The 22,974-nt window shown below is 41.7% G+C and overlaps 1 protein-coding gene across 5 annotated transcripts in view; it reads right to left on the bottom strand.

Moving 5' to 3' along the window:
- The window catches only part of LOC129813762 (E3 ubiquitin-protein ligase mib1-like), a 90,231-nt gene that overhangs the window by 65,502 nt on the left and 1,755 nt on the right, over positions 1-22,974 (bottom strand). For all 5 annotated transcript variants that reach the window (XM_055866263.1, XM_055866264.1, XM_055866265.1 and 2 more), the window contains exons 2-9: positions 22,731-22,902; positions 12,029-12,158; positions 8,914-9,018; positions 4,659-4,725; positions 3,991-4,195; positions 3,587-3,773; positions 2,089-2,233; positions 1,761-1,894 (exon numbers count right to left, since the gene is read on the bottom strand). In XM_055866263.1, the coding sequence (XP_055722238.1) occupies positions 1,761-1,894; positions 2,089-2,233; positions 3,587-3,773; positions 3,991-4,195; positions 4,659-4,725; positions 8,914-9,018; positions 12,029-12,158; positions 22,731-22,902 (1,145 nt within the window). The remainder of the gene's footprint in view (positions 1-1,760; positions 1,895-2,088; positions 2,234-3,586; positions 3,774-3,990; positions 4,196-4,658; positions 4,726-8,913; positions 9,019-12,028; positions 12,159-22,730; positions 22,903-22,974) is intronic.

Genomic DNA, 22,974 nt, shown 5'->3' with positions numbered 1-22,974 from the left:
TAAAAATATATATTTATATATATTTGACGCAAGCCATGCAAAACAACCTGATGTTTCGAGCTTAAATTGATGGATATTGATTGGGATTTTGTGTTTATTATTACTTATACTGAACACAAATATAACTGCAACATGTAAAGTGTTGGTCCCACATTTAATGAGCTGAAATAAAAGATCTCAAAAATGTTCAACACGCACAAAAAGCTTACTTCTCTAAAATGTTGTGCACAAATTTGTGCACATATCAAGAAGCTGATTAAACAGCATGATCATTACACAGGAGCACATTGTGCTGGGGGAAATAAAAGGCTACTAAAATGTGCAATTTTGTCACAACAAAATGCCACAGATGTCTCAATTTTGAGGGAGAGTGCAATTGGCATGCTGACTGACTGCAAGACTGTCCACCAGAGCAATCGCCAGAGAATGTATTGTTAATTTCTCTGCTGCCTACAAAGTTGTTTTAGAGAATTTGGCCTTACGTACGAGACCATCCACCCAGACAGCTGATGAAACTCAGGAGTATTTCTGTCTGTAATAAAGCCCTTTTGTGGGGAAAAAAACTAATTCTGATTTGGGAGCCAGGTCCAGCCAGTGGTTGGGCCTATGGCCTCCCAGGCCCACCCATGGCTGCGCCCCTGCCCAATCCATAGATTAGGGCTTAATGAATGTACAGTACCAGTCAAAATTTGGACACCTACTCACAAGGGTTGTTCTTTATTTCCTACATTGTAGAATAATAGTGAAGACATCAAAAGTACAAAATAACACGTAGTAACCCAAAAAATAGTTAAACAAATATATAAAAAATATTTTAGATTCTTCAAAGTAGCCACCCTTTGCCTTGATGACAGTGTTGCACACTCTTGGCATTCTCTCAACCAGCTCCACCTGGAGTTCCCACATATGTTGAGCACTTGTTGGCTGATTTTCACTCTGCGGTACATCTCACCCCAAACCATCTCAATTGGGTTGAGGTCGGGTGATTGTGGAGGCCCAGTCATCTGACACAGCACTCCATCACTCTCCTTGGTCAAATAGCCCTTAAACAGCCTGGAGGTGTGTTTTGAGTCATTGTCCTGTTGAAAAACAATTGATAGTCCCACTAAGTGCAAACCAGATGGGATGGCGTATCGCTGCAGAATGCCGTGGTAGCCATGCTGGTAAGTGTGCCTTGAATACTAAATAAATCACTGACAGTGTCACCAGCAAAGCACCCCCATCCTCCTCCATGCTTCACGGTGGGAACAACACATGCGGAGATCATCCGTTCACCTACTCTGCGTCTCACAAAGACACGGTGTTTGGAACCAATAATCTCAAATTTGGACTCAACAGACAAAAGGACAGATTTCCACCAGTCTAATGTCCATTGTTCATGTTTCTTGGCCCAAGCAAGTCTCTTCTTATTATTGCTGTCCTTCAGTTGTGGTCTCGGAGTAGCAATTTCACCATGAAGGCCTGATTCATGCAGTCTCCTCTGAACAGTTGATGTTGAGATGTGTCTCTTACTTGAACTCTGTGAAGCATGTATTTGGGCTGCAATCTGAGATGCAGTCAACTATAATGAACGTATCCTCTGCAGCAGAGGTAACTCCAGGTCTTCCTTTCCTGTGGCGGTCCTCATGAGAGCCAGTTTCATCATAGCACTTGGTTTTTGCGACTGCACTTGAAACTTTCAAAGTTCTTGAAATTATGGGACTAAATTATGATAGACACCTACCAAGCTTGAAGCTGTGTTGAATGAAGAGAACACTTACGTCCACGTCAGGTCTCTTGAGGATGTCCTCCACCTTGGCCAGGTCTCCATTGGCTGCTGCTTTGACCAGTTCCTCATTGACGTCACCCGACTCCTGGGTCTCAAACAGCTTCTTCAGCAGCTGAGACAAACGCTCTACACACACACACACAACAATGTTACATGGGGGTCATCTTCTAGGTCCAAGGAGTGAAGATTGTGTGTGGTGTGTAAGAGGGGTCAGTGTATGTGCATGCCCACTAATAAACAGGCTAGTAGTAGATATGGAAAAAAATATTGGTTTATGTATCGGTGTGTACACACTGTGTAAATGTGTGTGTTTTGACTACCTCCGGAGGCGTTGGTGACAGCAGAGCCAGTGGGGGCCACCTTGGTGACGGCAGCAGGGTTATAGGTCCATGACGTTCCACATACCTCCACCTTCAGGTCGCTGTCAGAGTAGATCTGCTGCACGCGGCCCACCTTGCCCAGGGTCTGAGGAAAACAATACATTCATTACTATAGCATTTTTTATTACAATCTCAAAAGAACATAAACATACCATATTGTTAAGAGATTCATTGTTAGTTTCTCTAAAGAGCTCTGATGAAGGAAAAAAAAAATCAGTTAAGTACCAAATATTATTGAAGGGAATTCTGAACCTCCTTTCAGAATTCTAGTGCCTCTTACACAGGGAAGTTAAATTATCTGCGATATAACCAAGGTATAGAAAACAAATCTAATTTGAGGGGGAACAAACCAAAAAGAGATGCGCATCTGTGTATTTAGTTTCTACAAAGCCCTTCGTTCCCATTTCAGAAACAGACACAGCCCTTCCTTTCCAAAAACATGACAGGAAAGCGTAATCACAGATGAGTCTATAGCACTGTTCTGATTATTCATTCAAAGGGCAGTTGAAGGTCTGAGTGAGAGCCAGACTTATTTCTCATCTACACAGCCAATTATCTGGGACCTTGTTGATGTCCGTCAAGTGTTTGAGCAAGGAAAGGAAAGGCATTTTGTGGCTGTCTTGCTGTTCTTTGATACGACTGAGGCTACGTTGCAATATCCACGGTCTCCAGCATACTAGATACATTTATTCTACTCCGGAATGCATTCTGAGTACTATGCTAACGTGGATATTGAAACAGACTAACACGTCGTTAATATGTAAACACTAGTATACAAATTAGAATGCATGACCAATACATTGCTTCATTGGCAGCCATCTTTCCTACACAAACTTTTCCAGCCTAGTGTTGCAGAGCGTCATGTGTAATTTGAATACCACTCACTAGCAAGTCTGCAACTCGATTCACTCCGTTTGGAGTCAACTAAAGAGCTGAAAAGGTACCACACCTAGCTTAAAGTTGAATCGGGACATCAGTCCCACTCAAGGAGCCTCCCGTGAACACTTAAAACTGAGGGGGCGAGCTAAGGGCAACGGGAGAAGGGGAGCAGCAGCAAAAACAGTAGGTACCGGTGAACGGATTTTAGGGCTTAGGAGTCATGACATACACCCAGGTGACACAGTCCTTGTTACGTGGAAAATGAGAGGTGGGAAAAAAAGGATGTTTTGCTGACAAAGGAAACGCATGTGTATCTTACAGGCAGCATGGCCTCAGCCCACTCCCCATGCGCGTCTTACAGGCAGCATGGCCTCAGCCCACTCCCCATGCGCGTCTTACAGGCAGCATGGCCTCAGCCCACTCCCCATGCGCGTCTTACAGGCAGCATGGCCTCAGCCCACTCCCCATGCGCGTCTTACAGGCAGCATGGCCTCAGCCCACTCCCCATGCGCGTCTTACAGGCAGCATGACCTCGGCCCACTCCCCATGGGTGTCTTACTGGCAGCATGGCCTCAGCCCACTCCCCATGGCCTCTCTGCAGCAGCTTGATGCGGTCGATGTCGTAGCAGATCTGGACCAGGTCTCCCACCAGGAACTGGGAGCTGCCTCCATCTGCCCCCGCCGCAACACCTTCCCCACTACGCACCACGTTGGCCTTGGTCAGCACCGCAGGGTTGAACGTCCACCTGGACACAGACACACACAGACACACTTTGAGGTGGCACCTACAACATCGAAATTACAGTGTCATAAATATCTTTCATTAGGCCAAATAGGTTAAGTCCATGTCCTACTCTTATGACAGAAGTTGTGTTATGACAGAACTGTGCTTGTGTACTGGTCTTTAATATTTTATTGAACATTAATTTAACTAGGCCTGAATTATGACCTGATAGAGCTTACCTGTTCCCACTGGGGTACTGCACCACAATGTCGTGGTCCTCGTCGATGCCACACACGGTACCGGTGGTGGTGAGAGTCTCGAACATACCGTCTGTCCAGCCTCCGTGGCCGTGCTGCAGGGACTGGACTATTTCCAGGTCCAGGTCGATGTTGACCAGGTCTCCGATCTGCAAACCGCCTGGGTTTCTGTTGCCATTCTGCTCACCTGCGGGGCGAGGGCAGGTGGAATACATATTGGTTACACATTCTTATTTATTTACTTTATTTCATCTTTATTTATGTAGGTTAGTCTCACTAAGATAAAATAGGGTGGACAAATCAGATCACAGATAGTCTTTTTTGATTACTTGTATTAAACTACACGAGTTAATTTGGTTGCTGCAGTGCTGCTAAACAAAACATAGATATCACTGGCCAGGAAAATCTGAGAGAAGACACAATCCTTGAGACTGTGGAAACGCTGTGCCAGTGTGGCCTGTGACTGCACCCGGGCTGTCTCCATGCAGCCTGATACTGCCTGCATTGGTGTGATGATGCCACCTAGTGGACACTACCAGTAACAGCAGCCAGGCAGAGACGTGCTCCTGATGCCCTTGGACTCCACTGCAGAACACTGTGCTGGGGAAGTATTGGTGCAATAATTACAGCGTAGTGAGTACTGTATTCACCTAGAACAGGGCAGTGGTCTCTGTAGAAAGAGCCTCCTTTGGCATCCTGGACACATTTCAAATCCGACTGAAAGGGAGAGACAGGGAAATAAGCATCAGCTAATGATCTGCTTAATTCAATCTATTAGATGTACAGTAGATTAACAACGACGTTAGAGTAAAATCACACTGCAGTGACATGCCGTGTGACATTGTGTTAAAGTTAAGACAGGGTGGCAACAAATGCATTACCCTCAGGGCTCTGGCTCAGCAAGGAAAGAACAGCATCATATAATTTGAAATGACAGATGCAGATGGGCTTCCACTTTCAGACAGAGGGCAGCCATGTTGACTACAAGGCAGTGCAGAGCAGACAGCCATACTGCTCCTCTGACAGAGCAGGGTTCACTAACAGTGGTTGCGCCCCCGAATTGCCCCATATTCCCTACATAGTGCCCTACTTTTGGTCAACATAGCGCACCATAAAGGGAATAGGGTGCAATTTGGGATGCACAGTGTTTATAGAAACTTGGTGGTCTTTTTGATGTCATTTTGCACAAAACAGATGTGTAAAAAAACAAAGGAAAAAAGAAAACTCCCCATGCGCGTCTTACGTGGAATATTCTTACATTTCAAGTCGATACTAGAAAACTCTACATTGGACAAAAACCTGAGGTCTTATTCGAGTGAGTATATGGCTTGTATTCTATTGAGTATGTAGGGTGTAATTAGTTTTTAAAACTAATTAAAAAGGCAGACAAACTAAATGAAGCGCAGAGATAAGGAAAAAGGAGAGGAAAGTCAAGAGACCAGACGGTGGCATTTTGGTGCTACAGTTGAAGTCGGAAGTTTACATACACCTGAACCTCTCTGGGGTAGGGGGCAGTATTTTTACATCCGGATAAAAACTGTGCCCAAAGTAAACTGCCTGTTACGCAGGCCCAGAAGCTAGGATATGCATATAATTGGTAGATTTAGATAGAAAACACTCTAAAGTTTCTAAAACTGTTAAAATGTATGTCTGTGAGTATATCAGAACTGATATGGCAGGCGAAAGCCAGAGGACAAACCCCCCCCCCCCCCAAATTTTTTTTGGGCTTACCACTATTTTCAATGGCTAGTACTATAATTATTAGCAAGTCCTCCCAAATTGCAGTTCCTAGGGCTTCCACTAGATGTCAACAGTCTTTAGAAAGAGTTTCAAGCTGGTTTTTGGAAAAATGACCCAGAAATTGTAGTTTTTTTTAGCTGGCTCCCATTTTGGTTGTAGTGTTTCCAAGCGTGTGGAGGAAAGCGCGTTCTTTCTTATTTATCTCTGGTAATGAACATACTATTCTCCGTCTTAAATTTGATCGTTTATTTGCGTATTAGGATACCTAAGCGTTGTTATAAACGTTGTTTGACTTGTTTGGAAAAGTTTATTAGTAACGTTTGGGATTAATTTTGTATGCATTTTGATGGAGGGAAACTGAGTGGATTATTGACTGAAGCGCGCCAGCTAAACTGAGTTTTTATGGATATAAAGAAGGACATTATCGAACAAAACGACCATTTGTGATGTAACTGGGACCTTTTGGAGTGCCAACAGAAGAAGATCAAAGGTAAGGCATTTTTTTATATCGCTATTTCGGACTTTTGTGTCACACCTGCCTGGTTGAAATATGATTTTCACGCGAAATTCAAAAATGTAACATTCTTGAAAATATATGTGTTATACATCAAAATAAAGCTCAACTTATTCTTAACTTCTTGTTAATCCAGCCGCCGTCAGGTATGCAGGGTGCTGTCCTCAGATAATCGCATGGTTTGCTTTCGCCGTAAAGCCCTTTTGAAATCTGATACGGCGGCTGGATTAACGAGAAGTTAAGCTTTATTTTGATGTATAACACATATATTTTCAAGAATGTTACATTTTTGAATTTCGCGCTCTGCAATTTCACTGGATGTTGGCCAGGTGGGACGCTACCATCCCACGCACCCGTAAGAAGTTAAACAGCTTGGAAATTATGTCATGGCTTTAGAAACTTCTGATAGGCTAATGTCTGATAGACATAATTTGAGTCAATTGGAGGTGTACCTGTGGATGTAGTTCAAGGCCTACCTTCAAACTATGCTTCTTTGCTTGACATCATAAGAAAATCTAAATAAATCAGCCAAGACTTCAGAAAACAAATTGTAGACGACAAGTCTGGTTCATCCTTGGGAGCAATTTCCGAACGCGTGAAGGTACCACGTTCATCTGTACAAACAATAGTACGGAAGTATAAACACCATGGGACCACGCAGCCGTCACACCGCTCGGGGAGGAGACGCGTTCTGTCTCCTAGAGATGAACATACGTTGGTGCGAAATGTGCAAATCAATCCCAGAACAGCAGCAAAGGACCTTGTGAAGATGCTGGAGGAAACAGGTACAAAAGTATTTATATCCACAGTAAAACGAGTCCTATATCGACATAACCTGAAAGGCCGCTCAGCAAGGAAGAAGCCACTGCTCCAAAACCGCCATAAAAAAGCCAGACTATAGCTTGCAGCTGCACATGGGGCCAAATATCGTACTTTTTGTCCTCTGGTCCGATGAAACAAAAATAGAACTGTTTGGCCATAATGACCATCGTTATGTTTGGAGGAAGAAGGGGGAGGCTTGCACGGAGCACGGGGGTGGCAGCATCATGTTGTGGGGGTGCTTTGCTGCAGGAGGGACTGGTGCACTTCTCAAAATAGATGGCATCATGAGGCAGGAAAATTATGTGGATATATTGAAGCATCATTTCAAGACATCAGTCGGGAAGTTAAAGCTTGGTCACAAATGGGTCTTCCAAATGGACAATGACCCCAAGCATACTTCCAAAGTTGTGGCAAAATGGCTTAAGGACAACAAAGTCAGTGTGTTGGAGTGGCCATCACAAAGCCCTGACCTCAATCCTATAGAAGATTTGTGGGCAGAACTGTAAAAGCGTGCGCGAGCAAGGAGGCCTACAAACCTGACTCATTTACACCAGCTCTGTCAGGAGGAATGGGCCAAAATTCACCCAACTTATTGTGGGAAGCTTGTGGAAGGCTACCTAAAACATTTGACCCAAGTTAAACAATTTAAAGGCAATGATACCAAATACACTCAATTAGTATGTAAACTTCTGACCCAATGGGAATGTGATGAAAGAAATAAAAGCTGAAATAATTCATTCTCTCTACTATTATTCTGACATTTCACATTCTTAAAATAAATTGGTGATCCTAACTGACCTAAGACAGGGAATTTTTACAAGGATTAAATGGCAGGAGTTGTGAAAAACTGAGTTTAAAATGTATTTGGTTAAAGGCACAGTCAATTTAGTGTATGTAAACTTCTGACCCACTGGAATTGTGATACAGTGAATTATAAGTGAAATAATCTGTCTGTAAACAATTGTTGGAAAATTACTTGTCATGCACAAAGTAGATGTCCTAACCGACTTACCAAAACTATAATTTGTTCACAAGAAATTTGTGGAGTGGTTGAAGTTGATGACTCCAACCTAAGCGTGTGTAAACTTCCGACTTCAACTGTATTTGAACCAAACTACTCAGTAAAAAAGTGAAAATACATTGATAATGTGCACAAAAATGCATTGTTTTTCACCATGTCCACAGTGCTTGTTTGTAGTCTTTGATTTTCAATAATAATAATATTAAGTGTGTCTGGAAAAAGTTACAAAGCGTACAAAGTAACAGATTACATAACAGCCAGGTTGGCCAATGACCAGGACATCAATATATACCGTATAACAGATGGATTTGGTCAGTTTGGCCACAGAGGCTGTGGTTTTTCATTATTTTGGGGGGAGCAGCATATATAATCCATGCTTTAGTTAATCCAGAAGCAGATGTCGACTACCTCAACCCCTCAATCCTACCAGACATATTAAAATAACAAAGGATAAATCTGTTACATAAACCAGCTCTCCGATTGTCAGCGTTCATAAAAAAGCAGGAGTGTTCTCCACCAATCAGCACACTGCCTGTCATTTGTGGCTCTTTGGGACCTTAAGACTCCTCCTCCTCCCCCTGAAGCTGACCTCTGTGTTCACCCTCTTCCACAAAGAAAGAAGGGAACAGATTGCTTTTCTCATGTAGATTCCCTCCCTCCTTCCAGCTGCCTGCCACAATGGGGCTCTGGCTGCTGGCTGGCTGCGTGGCTATCCACTATAAAGGCCTAGCAGGACAAGAAAGACCCCCAGCTCAGTGTTCAAACAAAGAACACCTGATATTTTGTGTGTGTGTGTTACTTTACTCACCATCCCCTCGAAGCCCACTCTGTAGAGGTTCTTGGCCCCATTGTCCCAGAGGACGTAGGCTGCACTGTGGGGGCTGGCTGCACTCCAGTCCTGGATCTCTGTCACCTGGGGAGGAAGAAGTAGAGAAGAGGAGAGATGAAAAGAGAGTCAAGGAGTTAGCCAAGGCATTACAATCTAAGAATAATTCTAAAAGGCATGCCTCTTGGTTAACAATCTGTTGGCTATAATGTGAAATGTATTCTGTGTGTTTCTGGCACATCAACAAATAATGTCACAAATATCATGATATGTCATTTAATAATATGGCCACGGGACTATTTACATTGACACCCCCTTCGTTTTTACACTGCTGCTACTTGCGGTGTATTATCTATGCAAAGTCACTTTACCCCTACCTACATGTAAATTACCTTGATTAACCTGTACCCCTGCACATTGACTTGGTAGTGGTACCCTCTGTATAAAGCCACAATGTTATTTTAATACTTATTTTTTTATCTATAAATAAATAAAAATTTATTTTACCAACCCTGTGACCTTGTGTTGTAATCTGTGTTCCTATATTTCAACAATAATGTTAAGTAAATTGGTAGTTTATTGAGTAAGGCTTTAGAAACAAAAACAGAATAATGAAGTGACCTGTGTGTTTTTAGCAAAGTCCAACCAATTTCATGATAAAGGATGCAGTGGTGAATGTCAAAACTGTCAGATTATATAGAATGAAGTGTGCTATGATACATTACGTCCAAGGGCTTCAAAACACTGGTAGCTGCATTCATGTATATAATATCACCATAATCTATAACAGGAATAAATGTAGACTGAATTATCTGTAATCTACTATTTAATGAAAGGCAAGCCCTATTCCTATAGAAGAAGCCCAACATAATTCTTAATTTCTTGACAAACTCGTCAACATGCTTTTAAAAAGATAGCTTTTTGTCAATCCAGATGCCCAGATATTTAGTGGCGGGATACGATCAATGGATGGACCATCTAACATACTTATGCACAAATCATCAGTTACATTATTTGGAAAATAACATGTACTTGGTTTTACCAGCATTTAGTACCAATTTCAGGTCAACCAAGGCTTCCTGCAAGGTAGTAAAAGCAGATTGAAGAGTCAGAGCCTGAGCTGCCATAGGGTCAGTAGCATATACAATTTCATCTGTACGCAGATGACAGTTACAGTTTTGTACAGATAGACCAAGGCTTCCTGCAAGGTATTAATATAAATACTGAAAAGAACTGGACCAAGAGTCAAACCCTGTGGGACACCTTTTGTTATTTCTAAAAATCCTGATTTAACACCATCAGTAAGTACATACTGTTCTGTTTTAAAATAATTCTCAAACAAGCTACAAGCAGCCCGATCTAAGCCAAGCATAGAGAGTTTCTGAATAAGTAAGGTGTGATGCAGTGTCGAATACCTTGGACAGGTCAATGAAATCAAACCAAAGTTTATTTGTCACGTGCGCCGAATACAACAGGTGTGTAGACCTTACAGTGAAATGCTTACTTACAGGCTCTAACCAACAGTGCAATTTCTAAAAATAAAAAAAGGTATTAGGAGAACAATAGGTAAGTGAAGAAATAAAATAAATGAGGGCAGACCAGTGTTTCTTTGTATCTAAACAATTTATGACATTTAAAACCATAGAAGTAGCAGAGATGGTACTATTACCTGGTCTGAACCCTGAAAGTTATATATTCAGAAAATATGTAGCAGTTGAAAGTGATCTAAGCTGAGTATTTCTTGCTGAGTATAATCAATGATTCCAAAGATATGCTCAAGTTCTGTAGAAAACCAGGAATTGTATCTATTTTAAAGTCTATAACACTTAACCTGTCTAGGACTCGCCAACAGCCAATAAAATTGCAGGGCGCCAAATACAAAACATAAATCAAATTTCTCAAACATACAAGTATTAGGCACCATTTTAAAGATAAAATTCTCGATAAAATCGGGGAAGCAACTGCGAGTGTCCTTATCCAATTCCGAGGTGCATATTGAAGATATAGGAACTGTCCACATGTACTTTGTCAGCCAACAAGATGAGTAGGCCTAACGAACAGCAAAAGCACTAGCCAATGTCAATCAGCTATCCCCCATAGCACAAAAGTTGACCTATTCTATTAGAGAAATAAATATTCCAAACATAGTTTGGGACATTTGTGGGACGCAATAGATCCCAAAATTATACAACCACTAGCATAATTTTTTGAAATGTTAAGCAATGAGGCTGACGCAACAGGACAGAACATTTAGCTTAACATTTTGTTTAACTATGGGGTTATTTTTTCACATTATAAGCACAGCAATGCGCACACGGGCAGTATAGGCTTTAAGCGCGAAACGTTCTATTATAAGAAAAACACCAGTATCAAAAGTGACCACAAATATGATTATGCATGTAACGCTTTTATTATTAAAAGAATTTACATTTTTATGGTGAAAATTCTTCCCAAGCGTGAAACTAACGCGTTGCATACAGTTTTGCATGCCAGTTAGGCTCTACACCGGTTGTAAAGCGGATTAATGTGCTTAATTTTAAGAAGTTATTTGGCCACTTTAGTTAAGATACAAACCTTATCAAAACATATAGGCCTATGAACAGGAAACCAACAGCAACACCTCACGGCACAACGCCTCTCCCCTATTTAACTTAGTCATCTTGTGTGTATGTATTGATATGTAGGCTGTGCGCCATTTTTTTAAATATGTAGTTCTGTCCTTGAGCTGTTCTTGTCTATTACTGTTCATTAATGTTCTGTATTATGTCAAGTTTCATGTTCTGTGTGGACCACAGGAAGAGTAGCTGCGGCTTACCCAACCGCAAAAGGGGATCCTAATAAAATCCTAAATAGACATAGTAATAGATTTCATATTTGATGAGAAGCCTTAGTCATCTACAGCAGGCAGCAAAATTTAGCAAAAATCTTATTGGCGGTCCAATAAGAACACAGATTTCCGTCTTAAATTGCTAAACATTTTCCTTCAGCATGCCCTACTGAACAAGGTACAGGGTCATGATTAAATGGTCACAACGTAGCAAATTATATACAGATATATTTTTTTTACACGTTATATGTTTTGCAACAGAACGAGTACCTTTCCTCTCCTTCCGTTGCCTCCATCCTGATCCTCCCACTGCCAGTCCACTCCTCTCACCACCCGGCCACCGGTGAAGATGCCTCGGGCTGTGATCTTCTTCGACTTACGGCGAGACTCCAACAAGACTCTGTCAAAATAGACACATGCACATCTACGTTTATTTTACTGACTTAGTGGGTGAATAATAGTAGTTGTCATTTGATGGATGTGAAGGTTGGAAATATATAACCAACACTGGATAAAGTTGGCCATTTATTTATTGTGGTATTGAAAGACCTACGAGCAAATCATGCAGTTCATGTGTTAGTCAATCTATATCAGTCATTGAAATGTTCATTCACTGTTATTAGCCAAAAATAAATGTTGATATGCCATTTTAGACCTTTTCAAGAACTGGACTAGGGATGCACGATACATCGGTAAACAGATTGGAATCGGCCTAGTTTAATGCCGATGTGCAAAACCTATATAACGTAGGTGCATGGCGTAATGACGCCACGTAAAATGTTGCGCTATACATCCAACACAGCATTCCTAAACTAACCCACAATGTCTGCTGTGTGGATCCAGCAATCATTTCAAAGAGTAACAACATTTCAGCTAGACAACTTAACCTCTCTTGGGTACGTGAGACGTTAACATCCCACCTCTTCAACAGCCAGTGAAACTGCTGGGCGCCAAATTCAAATACAGAAATACTCATTATAAAAATTCTGAAAACAAAACATATTTTACATAGGTTTAAAGATTAACTTCTTGTGAATCCAAACCACGGTGTCAGATTTAAAAAATGCTTTACGGCGAAAGCATACCTTATAATTATTTGAGAACATAGCCCAGCAGACAAATCATTACAAACTGTAACCAGCCAAGTAGAAGAGTTACACAAGTCAGAAATAGAGATAAAATTAATCCCTTACCTTTGATGATCTTCATATGGTTGCACTCAGCAGACATTCATTTACTCAATAAATTTTCCTTTTGTTCGATAAAGTCTCTTTATATCCAAAAACCTCTGCTTTGTTTGCGCGTTTTCTTCAGTAATCCACAAGCTCAAACGCAGTCCAAACAGGCAGACAAAAACATCCTAATTGTATCCGTAAAGTTCATAGAAACATGTCAAACGATGTTTATATTCAAATCCTCAGGTTGTTTTTAGCCGAAATAATCGATAATATTTCAATCGAACAATAACGTTGTCAACATAAAATGTAAACAAGAAAGGCACTCTCTCGGTCGCACGCATGATAAAGCTCTGTGACACTTTAGGATCTACTCATTCAGACTGCTCTTACTTCCTCATTTTTCAGAATACAAGCCTGAAACAACTTCTAAAGACTGTTGACATCTAGTGGGAGGCATAAGAACTGCAATTTGAGTCCTACGTCAATGGATACTGTAATGGCATTGAATAGAAAACTACAAAACCAAAAATAAAACTACTTCCCGAATGGATCTTTCTCCGGTTTTCACCTGCCAAATCAGTTCTGTTATACTCACAGACACTATTTTAACAGTTCTGGAAACATTAGAGTGTTTTCCATCCAAATCTACCAGTTATATGTATATCATATGTTCTGGGCCTGAGAAGCAGGCAGTTTAATTTGGGCATGCTTTTCATCCAAAATTCCGAATGCTGCTCCCTACCCTTGAGAAGTTAACCTCTCTGGGGTAGGTGGGACGCAATCGTCCCACCTGGCCAATAGCCAGGGAAAATACAGAGCGTCATATTCAAATAAAATGATATAAAATCAAACTTTCATTAAATCACACATGTAAGATACCAAATTAAAGCTACACGCGTTGTGAATCCAGCCAAAATGTCAGATTTCAAAAAGGCTTCACATGCTGTTGTGCAAATGGAATAGACAACAGGTGGAAATTATAGGCAATTAGCAAGACACCACCAATAAAGGAGTGGTTCTGCAGGTGGTGACCACAGACCACTTCTCAGTTCCTATGCTTCCTAGCTGATGTTTTGGTCACTTTTAAATGCTGGCGGTGCTTTCACTCTAGTGGTAGCATGAGACAGAGTCTACAACCCACACAAGTGGCTCAGGTAGTGCAGCTCATCCAGGATGGCACATCAATGCGAGCTGTGGCAAGAAGATTTGCTGTGTCTGTCAGCATAGTGTCCAGAGCATGGAGGCGCTACCAGGAGACAGGCCAGTACACCAGGAGACGTGGAGGAGGCCGTAGGAGGACAACAATCCAGCAGCAGGACCGCTACCTCCGCCTTTGTGCAAGAAGGAGCAGGAGGAGCACTGCCAGAGCCCTGCAAAATGACCTCCAGCAGGCCACAAATGTGCATGTGTCTGCTCAAACGGTCAGAAACAGACTCCATGAGGGTGGTATGAGGGCCCGACGTCAACAGGTGGGGGTTGTGCTTACAGCCCAACACCGTGCAGGACGTTTGGCATTTGCCAGAGAACACCAAGATTGGCAAATTCGCCGTTGTACGGACCTTTGGCAGTCTATGGGGGTGCCACAAGGTTCAATTCTAGGGCCAACTCCTTTCTCTGTATATATTAATGATGTTACTCTTGCTGCTGGTGATTCTCTGATCCACCTCTATGCAGACGACACCATTCTTTATACATCTGGCCCTTCTTTGGACACTGTGCTAAACAAGCCTCCAAACGAGCTTCAATGTCATACAACACTCCTTCTGTGGCCTCCAACTGCTTTTAAATGCTAGTAAAACTAAGTGCATGCTCTTCAACAGATTGCTGCCCGCACCCTCCCGCCCGACTAGCATCACTACTCTGGACGGTTCAAACTTAGAATATGTAGACAACTACCTAGGTGTCTGGTTAGACTGTAAACTCTCCTTTCAGACTCTGTCCCTGAACAAGGCATTAAACCCAGTGTTCCTAGGCCATCACTGAAAATAAGAATGTTCTTAACCGACTTGCCTAGTTAAAAAAAGGTCAAATAAAAATACCTTTAAAAACTCACATTAAGCACCTCCAATCCAAAATTAAATCTAGAATCGGCTTCCTATTTCGCAACAAAGCCTCCTTCACTCATGTTGCCAAACATACCCTCGTAAAACTGACCATCCTACCGATCCTCGACTTCGGCGATGTAATTTACAAAATAGCCTCCAACACTCTACTCAACAAATTGGATGTAGTCTATCACAGTCCCATACGTTTTGTCACCAAAGCCCCATATACTACCAACCATTGCGACCTGTATGCTCTCGTTGGCTGGCCCTCACTACATATTCGTCGCCAGACCCACTGGCTCCAGGTCATCAATAAGTCTATGTTATGTAAAGCCCCGCCTTATCTCAGCTCACTGGTCACCATAGCAACACCCACCCGTAGCACGCGCTCCAGCAGGTATATTTCACTGGTCATCTCCAAAGGCAACACCTACTTTGGCAGCCTTTCCTTCCAGTTCTCTGCTGCCAATGACTGGAACGAATTGCAAAAAAAAAAAATCACTGAAGCTGGAGTCTTATATCTGCCTCACTAACTTTAAGCATCAGCTGTCAGAGCAGCTTACCGGTTGTTCACAGCCAATCTGTAAATAGCACACCGAACTACCTCATCCCCATATTGTTACTTATCCTCTTGCTCTTTTGCACCCCAGTATCTCTACTTGCACATCATCATCTGCACATCAATCACTCCAGTGTTAATGCTAAATTGTAATTATTTCGCCTCTATGGCCCATTTATTGCCTTACCTCCTTTCTTCATTTGCACACACTGTACATAGATTTTTTTATTTTGTTATTGACTGTACGTTTCTTTATGTGTAACTCTTTGTTGTTGTTTTTGTCGCATTGCTTTGCTTAACCTTGGCCAGGTCGCAGTTGTAAATGCGAACTTATTCTCAACTGGCCTACCTGGTTAAACAAAGGTGAAAAAAAATAAAATATATATATATATATATATATATATATATATATATATATATTATTTTTTTTTACTTACTCTACAGACCATTGCCAACAATTGGGTACTCTGAAGTATGGCTGTGACGGTAATTGAATAACCGTGTAACTGACATTTATGGACTAAGACCGCCATGAAAATAAAATCATCGTAAAAAACCCTGATTAAATAGGCCTTGTTTTGCTAACTTCTGTCTACATCTCTTCTTTCCAACTGTTGTTTGATGTTGGAGCAGCTAATCCGGTAGAGGTGCAGGGGGTGTAGAAACGCTCGTCTATAGGCTATGCACGTTTTCATTGCTTGCTAGTAAATACATTATTTTAAAACAGGTTGGATGTGTCTGACTATATTAATTATTCAACAGTCATCGACAAGGTTGTTCTGGATCCAATGAAAAATGTGTCAAATGAACAACGAGCCAATTCTATCCAACCCGCTATGGTATAATTTGATAACATATTTCTTCATTTATAGACTAATCAGCACTGATAAATAGTATATGGACATGTTACTTGTATTTGATTCTATTTTAATGATTGTCAATTTCATCTTCATACTAGCTGTCTCGCTCCCCGTCAATTCATTATCCTGTAGCCTACTTTCGGAAAGCCTAAGGTAGGCCTAGGTTTTTGTAAGGACAAATAGTCTTGTGTCTGACACAATGTACAAAACATTAAGGACCCCAGCTCTTTCCATGACAGACCGACCAGGTGAAAGCTGTGATCCCTTATTGATGTCACCTGTTAAATCACTTATTAAATCCACAATTGAGCCACGGATTGTGTTCCATTCAGAGGGTGAATGGGCAAGACAAAAGATTTAAGTGGCATGGTTGTACGTGCCAGGCACATCGGTTTGTGTAAATATCTGCAAAGCTGCTGGGTTTGTCACGCTCAAAAGTTTCCCATGTGTATCAAGAATGGTGCAACTCAATATTAGGAAGGTGTTCTTAATGTTTTGTGCACTCACTGATTGACAGGTCCTTTTACAGGGGTGTGCGTGTGTGAGTTCGTTGATTATCTCTATAGGCCTATAAAACCATTCATAAAGTTTCCTAAAGTTGCCTGTTTGGATGATCTCTAATTAGAATTTAACACTTATGTCATGATTTAATCTTGTAAAAGGCCTATTTTCAGTAAAGGACCTTTCTCACCAATTCTGTTATTTTTCATCTGAATAATTAGTCCGGGAAAAAAAAAAAATACGAACACATCTTGCTTATGACGCCGTTCACACCAATTGTGAAATATCGTCCTGCCACAATCCATAAATAATTTATTCCGAACAGGTTTCATTGTCTGCGTCCTCTCGCATGTAAAAAATAAGCTTTTGACCAATAATAACATGTTATCTGAGACAGTGCAACTGCACATGGGGACAAAGATCGTACTTTTTGGGGAAATGTCCTCTGGTCTGATGAAACAAAAATAGAACTGTTTTGCCATAATGACCATCGTTACATTTGGAGGAAAAATGGGAGGCTTGCAAGCTGAAGAACACCATCCCAACCGTGAAGCATGGAGGTGGCAGCATCATGTTGTGGGGGTGCATTGCTGCAGGAGGGACTGGTGCACTTCTCAAAATAGATGGCATCATGAGGCAGGAAAATTATGTGGATATAATGAAGCAACATCAAGACATCAGTCAGGAAGTTAAAGCTTAGTCGCAAATGGGTCTTCCAAACGGACAATGACCCCAAGCATACTTCCAACGTTGTGGCAAAATGGCTTAAGGACAACAAAATCAAGGTATTGGAGCAGCCATCACCTCAATCCTATAAAGCCCTGACCTCAATCCTATAGAAAGTTTGTGGGCAGAACTGAAAAAGCATGTGTGGGCAAGGAGGCCTACAATCCTGACTCAGTTACACCAGCTCTGTCAGGAGGAATGGGCCACAATTCACCCAACTTATTGCTGGAAGCTTGTGGAAGGCTACCCGAAACGTTTGACCCAAGTTGAATGTGACGAAAAAAATAAAAGCTGAAATAAATCACTCTCTACTATTATTCTGACATTTCACATTCTTAAAATAAAGTGGTGATCACTGACCTAAGACAGAGAATTTTTACTAGGATTAAATGTCAGGAATTGTGAAAAACTGAGTTTAAATGTATTTAGCTAAGGTGTATGTAAACTTCAGACTTCAACTGTATATACAATTATTTGTGTCAAACGTGATCTGTGCCAAATTCCACCAGGTAAACGTGTCTTGTCTTCTTTGACCTGAATATCACCAGCACTTCCAAAATAATAAATAGGCTGTTGCTCCTTGCCTCATATGGGGGTCTAGGGACGCTTGTCTACTGGGTCAAGCAGGTGTCCTCATACATTACATAACCAAAAGTATTAGGACACCCGCTCGTCGAATATCCAACTCCAAAATCAAAATGGAGTTGGTCCCTCTTTTGCTGATATAAAAGCCTCCACTCTTCTAGGAAGGCTTTCCACTTGAAGTTGGAACCTTACTGCGGGGACTTGCTTCCATTCAGCCCCAAGAGCATTAGTGAGGTTGGGCACTGATGTTGAGCGATTAGGCCTGGCTCGCAGTCGGCGTTCCAATTCATCCCAAAGGGTGTTCGATGGGGTTGAGGTCAGGGCTCTGTGCAGGCCAGTCAAGTTCTTCCACACCGATCTCGACAAACCATTTCTGTATGGACCTCGCTTTGTGCATGGGGGTATTGTCATGCTGAAACAGGAAAGAGCCTTCCCCAAACTGTTGCCACAAAGTTGGAAGCACAGAATCGTCTAGAATGTTATTGTATGCTGTAGCATTAATAATTCCCTTCACTGAAACTAAGGGGCCTAAACTGAACCATGAAAAACAGCCCCAGACCATTATTCCTCTTCCACCAAACTTCACATTTGGCACTATGCATTCGGGGCAGGCAGCATTCTCCCGGCATCCGCCAAACCCAGATTCGTCCATCGGACTGCCAGATGGTGAAGCGTGATTAATCACTCCAGAGAACGCATTTCCACTACTCCAGAGTCCAATGGCGGCGAGCTTTACACCACGCCAGCCGACGCTAGACATTGCGCATGATGATCTTAGGCTTGTATGCATTTGCTTGGCTGTGAAAACGCATTTTATGAAGCTCCCGATGAATAATTATTGTTTTGACGTTGCTTCCAGAGACAATTTGGTACTCGATAGTGAGTGTTGCAACCGAGGACAGACGATTTTTACGTGCTTCAGCACTCGGCGGTCCCGATCTGTTAGCTTGTGTGGCCTACCACTTGGCAGCTGAGCAGTTGTTGCTCCTAGACATTTCCACTTCACAACAACAGCACGCACAGTTGACCGGGGCAGCTCTAGCAGGGCAGAAATTAGTGGAACTGACCTTGAAAGGTGGCATCCTATCCTATTGTTTGTTCCATAGCACTGCCATTACTTGACCGACGACGCACGCATCCATGCTCCTTTACTGGTAATTGGTCAAGAGAGAAGCCAAAGCCTCATGGCAGTGGTCTAACTAACCACAGTAGAGTCCTTGAGGCTAGACAACTAGACAGAGCAGCTGGACACTGTAGGCCTAACCAATGTAAACAGACTGCTGTCTTGGGGACACTCCCCCCATCCCCTCCCACAGTCAGTGAAATAATCTAATGTGGCATAACAAAACAGTCCACCATGCCTTCAGTTCAGAGCAGTGTCTGAGGGAGGACAGGGACCCCCCTGCTGCCTTTGTTTGCAGTCATGCAATAACTGTCTCAGGGGAACTGAGGTCATATGTCCTTGAAAAGGTGCCAGCTGTTGCGCCATGCGTTTTGTTTGTTCCTTTGAATCTCACAAAGGGCTTGAAGCGGATGGAGTGACTGCTTTAGTAAGCAAACATATTGTTTGCAATGTAGGGCTGTCCCCGACACACAAAAAAAAAATCTTTGTAGCGCGAAAGTCGTTTGTTCCTTCGACCAATCAAATGTTCAACATTTTAAAACTTATATATATTTTTTACAGCCTGCAGGTAGAAAATATCCTGATAAAAATAAATATCTTATAAATAATATTGGCTATGCATGGCCTGTCTGCCTGCAACGAACTTGAAACATTGTATCAACTTTTAACTTGGGTCTGCCTGATGCTAATGCTAGCGAACTGGCAACATTGTATTAAATATTCTGGGCCCTGAAAGTTTCCTGTCCCAGTGAGCTCAGGACAAACAGCTGTAGACTATTTACGCAAGGGATAAGAAGCAGCGCTCAACTTGGGCAGGAGCTCACCGGAGCTGAGTACCAGAAAATCAACATTTTATATTCCTCTTAAAGAGTATTAACTCAAGTATTGTGGAGCTCTTGCATCTAAATATAAACAGTACCAGCACCCAAAATGAGTTCCGGAACCTATTTCACTTCAAGTCAAGCACCAATGAGAAGTAATCAGGTAAGCCAATTTATGACGTTTCCACTGGATCAGAGCATGACATTTTTCCCTTTCACGCTGAGCGGTTATCTAAAGGGAGAGAGCTGGAAAGATGTTTTCAAATACATTGATGAACTATTGTAATTCTAAATGGATGTAAAAACAGACTGTTTGCTTGCTGTTTGAGGTGAAGAAAAATGTATTTTGAGAAGCTCCACAGCTCATTAGTGGTTGTGCGTTAAGCCAATCAGAAATACTATCAGATCCCCAAATGGGCACAATTATATGCCTACATTTGTGCGCAGGCCAGGTAACCTATAAGCCTACTTCTATGCGTATGCGTACTTACTCAACATTGACAGGAGCACTCCAAATATAAGACAATGACTAAATTGTCAACTCGTAATGGAATGAAATAAACCAAAATGTGTTATTCACAAGTGTGGCATAGGTTGTGCGCGCTGCAAACAATCTGTGCACTCCGACAATGAGAACGGTAAGACTGGAATAATAATATTGAATGCATTAACAGAAATTACCGTAACCAAAGTAACAAACATAGGTTAGAAATTATAGGCATTAACAGTAAATGTAGTACTTGTGATATATGTAATGGGGAATTGATATTAGAGGTCGACCGATTAATCGGAATGGCCGATTAATTAGGGCCGATTTCAAGTTTTCAAAACAATCGGAAATCGGTATTTTTGGACGCCAATTTTGCGGCATTTTTTTTTTTTTTTACACCTTTATTTAACTAGGCAAGTCAGTTAAGAACACATTCTCATTTTCAATGACGGCCTAGGAACGGTGGGTTAACTGCCTTGTTCAGGGGCAGAACGACAGATTTTTACCTCATCAGCTCAGGGATTCAATCTTGCAACCTTACGGTTAACTAGTCCAACACTCAAACCACCTGCCTCACGAGGAGACTGCCTGTTACATGAATGCAGTAAGAAGCCAAGGTAAGTTGCTAGCTAGCATTAAACTTATCTTATAAAAAACAATCAATCATAATCACTAGTTATAACTAGACATGGTTGATGATATTACTAGTTTATCTAGCGTGTCCTGCGTTGCATATAATCGATGCGGTGCTTATGGATGCCACCCGTTAGAAAAAATACGGAACGGTTCCGTATTTCACTGAAAGTATAAACGTTTTGTTTTCGAGATGATAGTTTCCAGATTCAACCATATTAATGACCCAAGGCTCGTATTTCTGTGTGTTATTTTGTTATAATTAAGTCTATGATTTGATAGAGCAGTCTGACTGAGCGATGGTAGGCACCAGCAGGCTCGTAAGCCTTCATTCAAACAGCACTTTCGTGCGTTTTGCCAGCAGCTCTTTGCAATGCTTCAAGCATTGCGCTGTTTATGACTTCAAGCCTATCAACTCCCGAGATTAGGCTGGTGTAACCGATGTGAAATGGCTAGCTAGTTAGCGGGGTGCGCGTTAATAGCGTTTCAAACATCACTCGCTCTGAGAATTGGAGTAGTTGTTCCCCTTGCTCTGCATGGGTAACGCTGCTTTGAGGGTGGCTGTTGTCGATGTGTTCCTGGTTCGAGCCCAGGTAGCGGCGAGGAGAGGGATGGAAGCTATACTGTTACTGGCAATACTAAAGTGCCTATAAGAACATCCAATAGTCAAAGGTATATGAAATACAAATCGTAGGGAGAGAAATAGTCCTGTAATTCCTATAATAACTACAACCTAAAACTTCTTACCTGGGAATATTGAAGACTCATGTTAAAAGGAACCACCAGCTTTCATATGTTCTCATGTTCTGAGCAAGGAACTTAAACGTTAGCTTTCTTACATGGCACATATTGCACTTTTACTTTCTTCTCCAACACTTTGTTTTTGCATTTTTTAAACCAAATTGAACATGTTTCATTATTTATTTGAGGCTAAATTGATTTTATTGATGTATTATATTTAGTTAAAATATGTGTTCATTCAGTATTGTTGTAATTGTCATTATTAGAAATTAAAAAAATTTAAAAAATCGGCAACGGCCTTTTTTTGATCCTCCAATAATCGGTATCAGCGTTGAAAAATCATAATCGGTCGACCTCTAATTGATATAAACTAACAATTCACACACGCATAGGGCTTGTGTTCCATGTTACCTTTGTTGCGGTCATACTGTGAAGATAATCAGAGGTGCATTCATTACATATTGCAATGGAAGCCGTTTACCGTTTAAAAACCAAACGGAAGCAAACAGAGCAAACGGAATGACACATGGAGGGACTCACGTTTTTGTTGCAAAATGTTTTCTGTTTGGAGTAAACTCTTGGTTGCAAAACGTTTTACAACTGAATCTGTATAAGGAATACACCCCAGATCTCACAACTCGTAATGTGACTGCATTAAAGATGTCCTGGAATGCAACCATTGGCTTCACGGGGCAGTGGACAGTACTCACCTCTCGCTACCAGGGGTAGTGATCCTGTAGAAGCGATGTCGCAGGTGGTGCTTGTCTCCATGGTAACAGGTGGTGCAGAGGTCATAGTTGTTGCATTCAGCACACTTCCAGCGGATCCCGATGATAGGCTGCTGACGACAGGTGTCGCACATGGTGCCGTCATGCTTGATACCTGAGAGGGAGTGTTAATAAGGCAGTTAGGAAATGGTAAGAGGACAGAGGTGTCAAATCGAAACTGATTTAA

Source organism: Salvelinus fontinalis, chromosome 17, assembly GCF_029448725.1.
Source record: "Salvelinus fontinalis isolate EN_2023a chromosome 17, ASM2944872v1, whole genome shotgun sequence".
Lineage (NCBI taxonomy): Eukaryota > Metazoa > Chordata > Actinopteri > Salmoniformes > Salmonidae > Salvelinus > Salvelinus fontinalis.
This window is presented reverse-complemented; position numbering and strand designations above follow the sequence as displayed.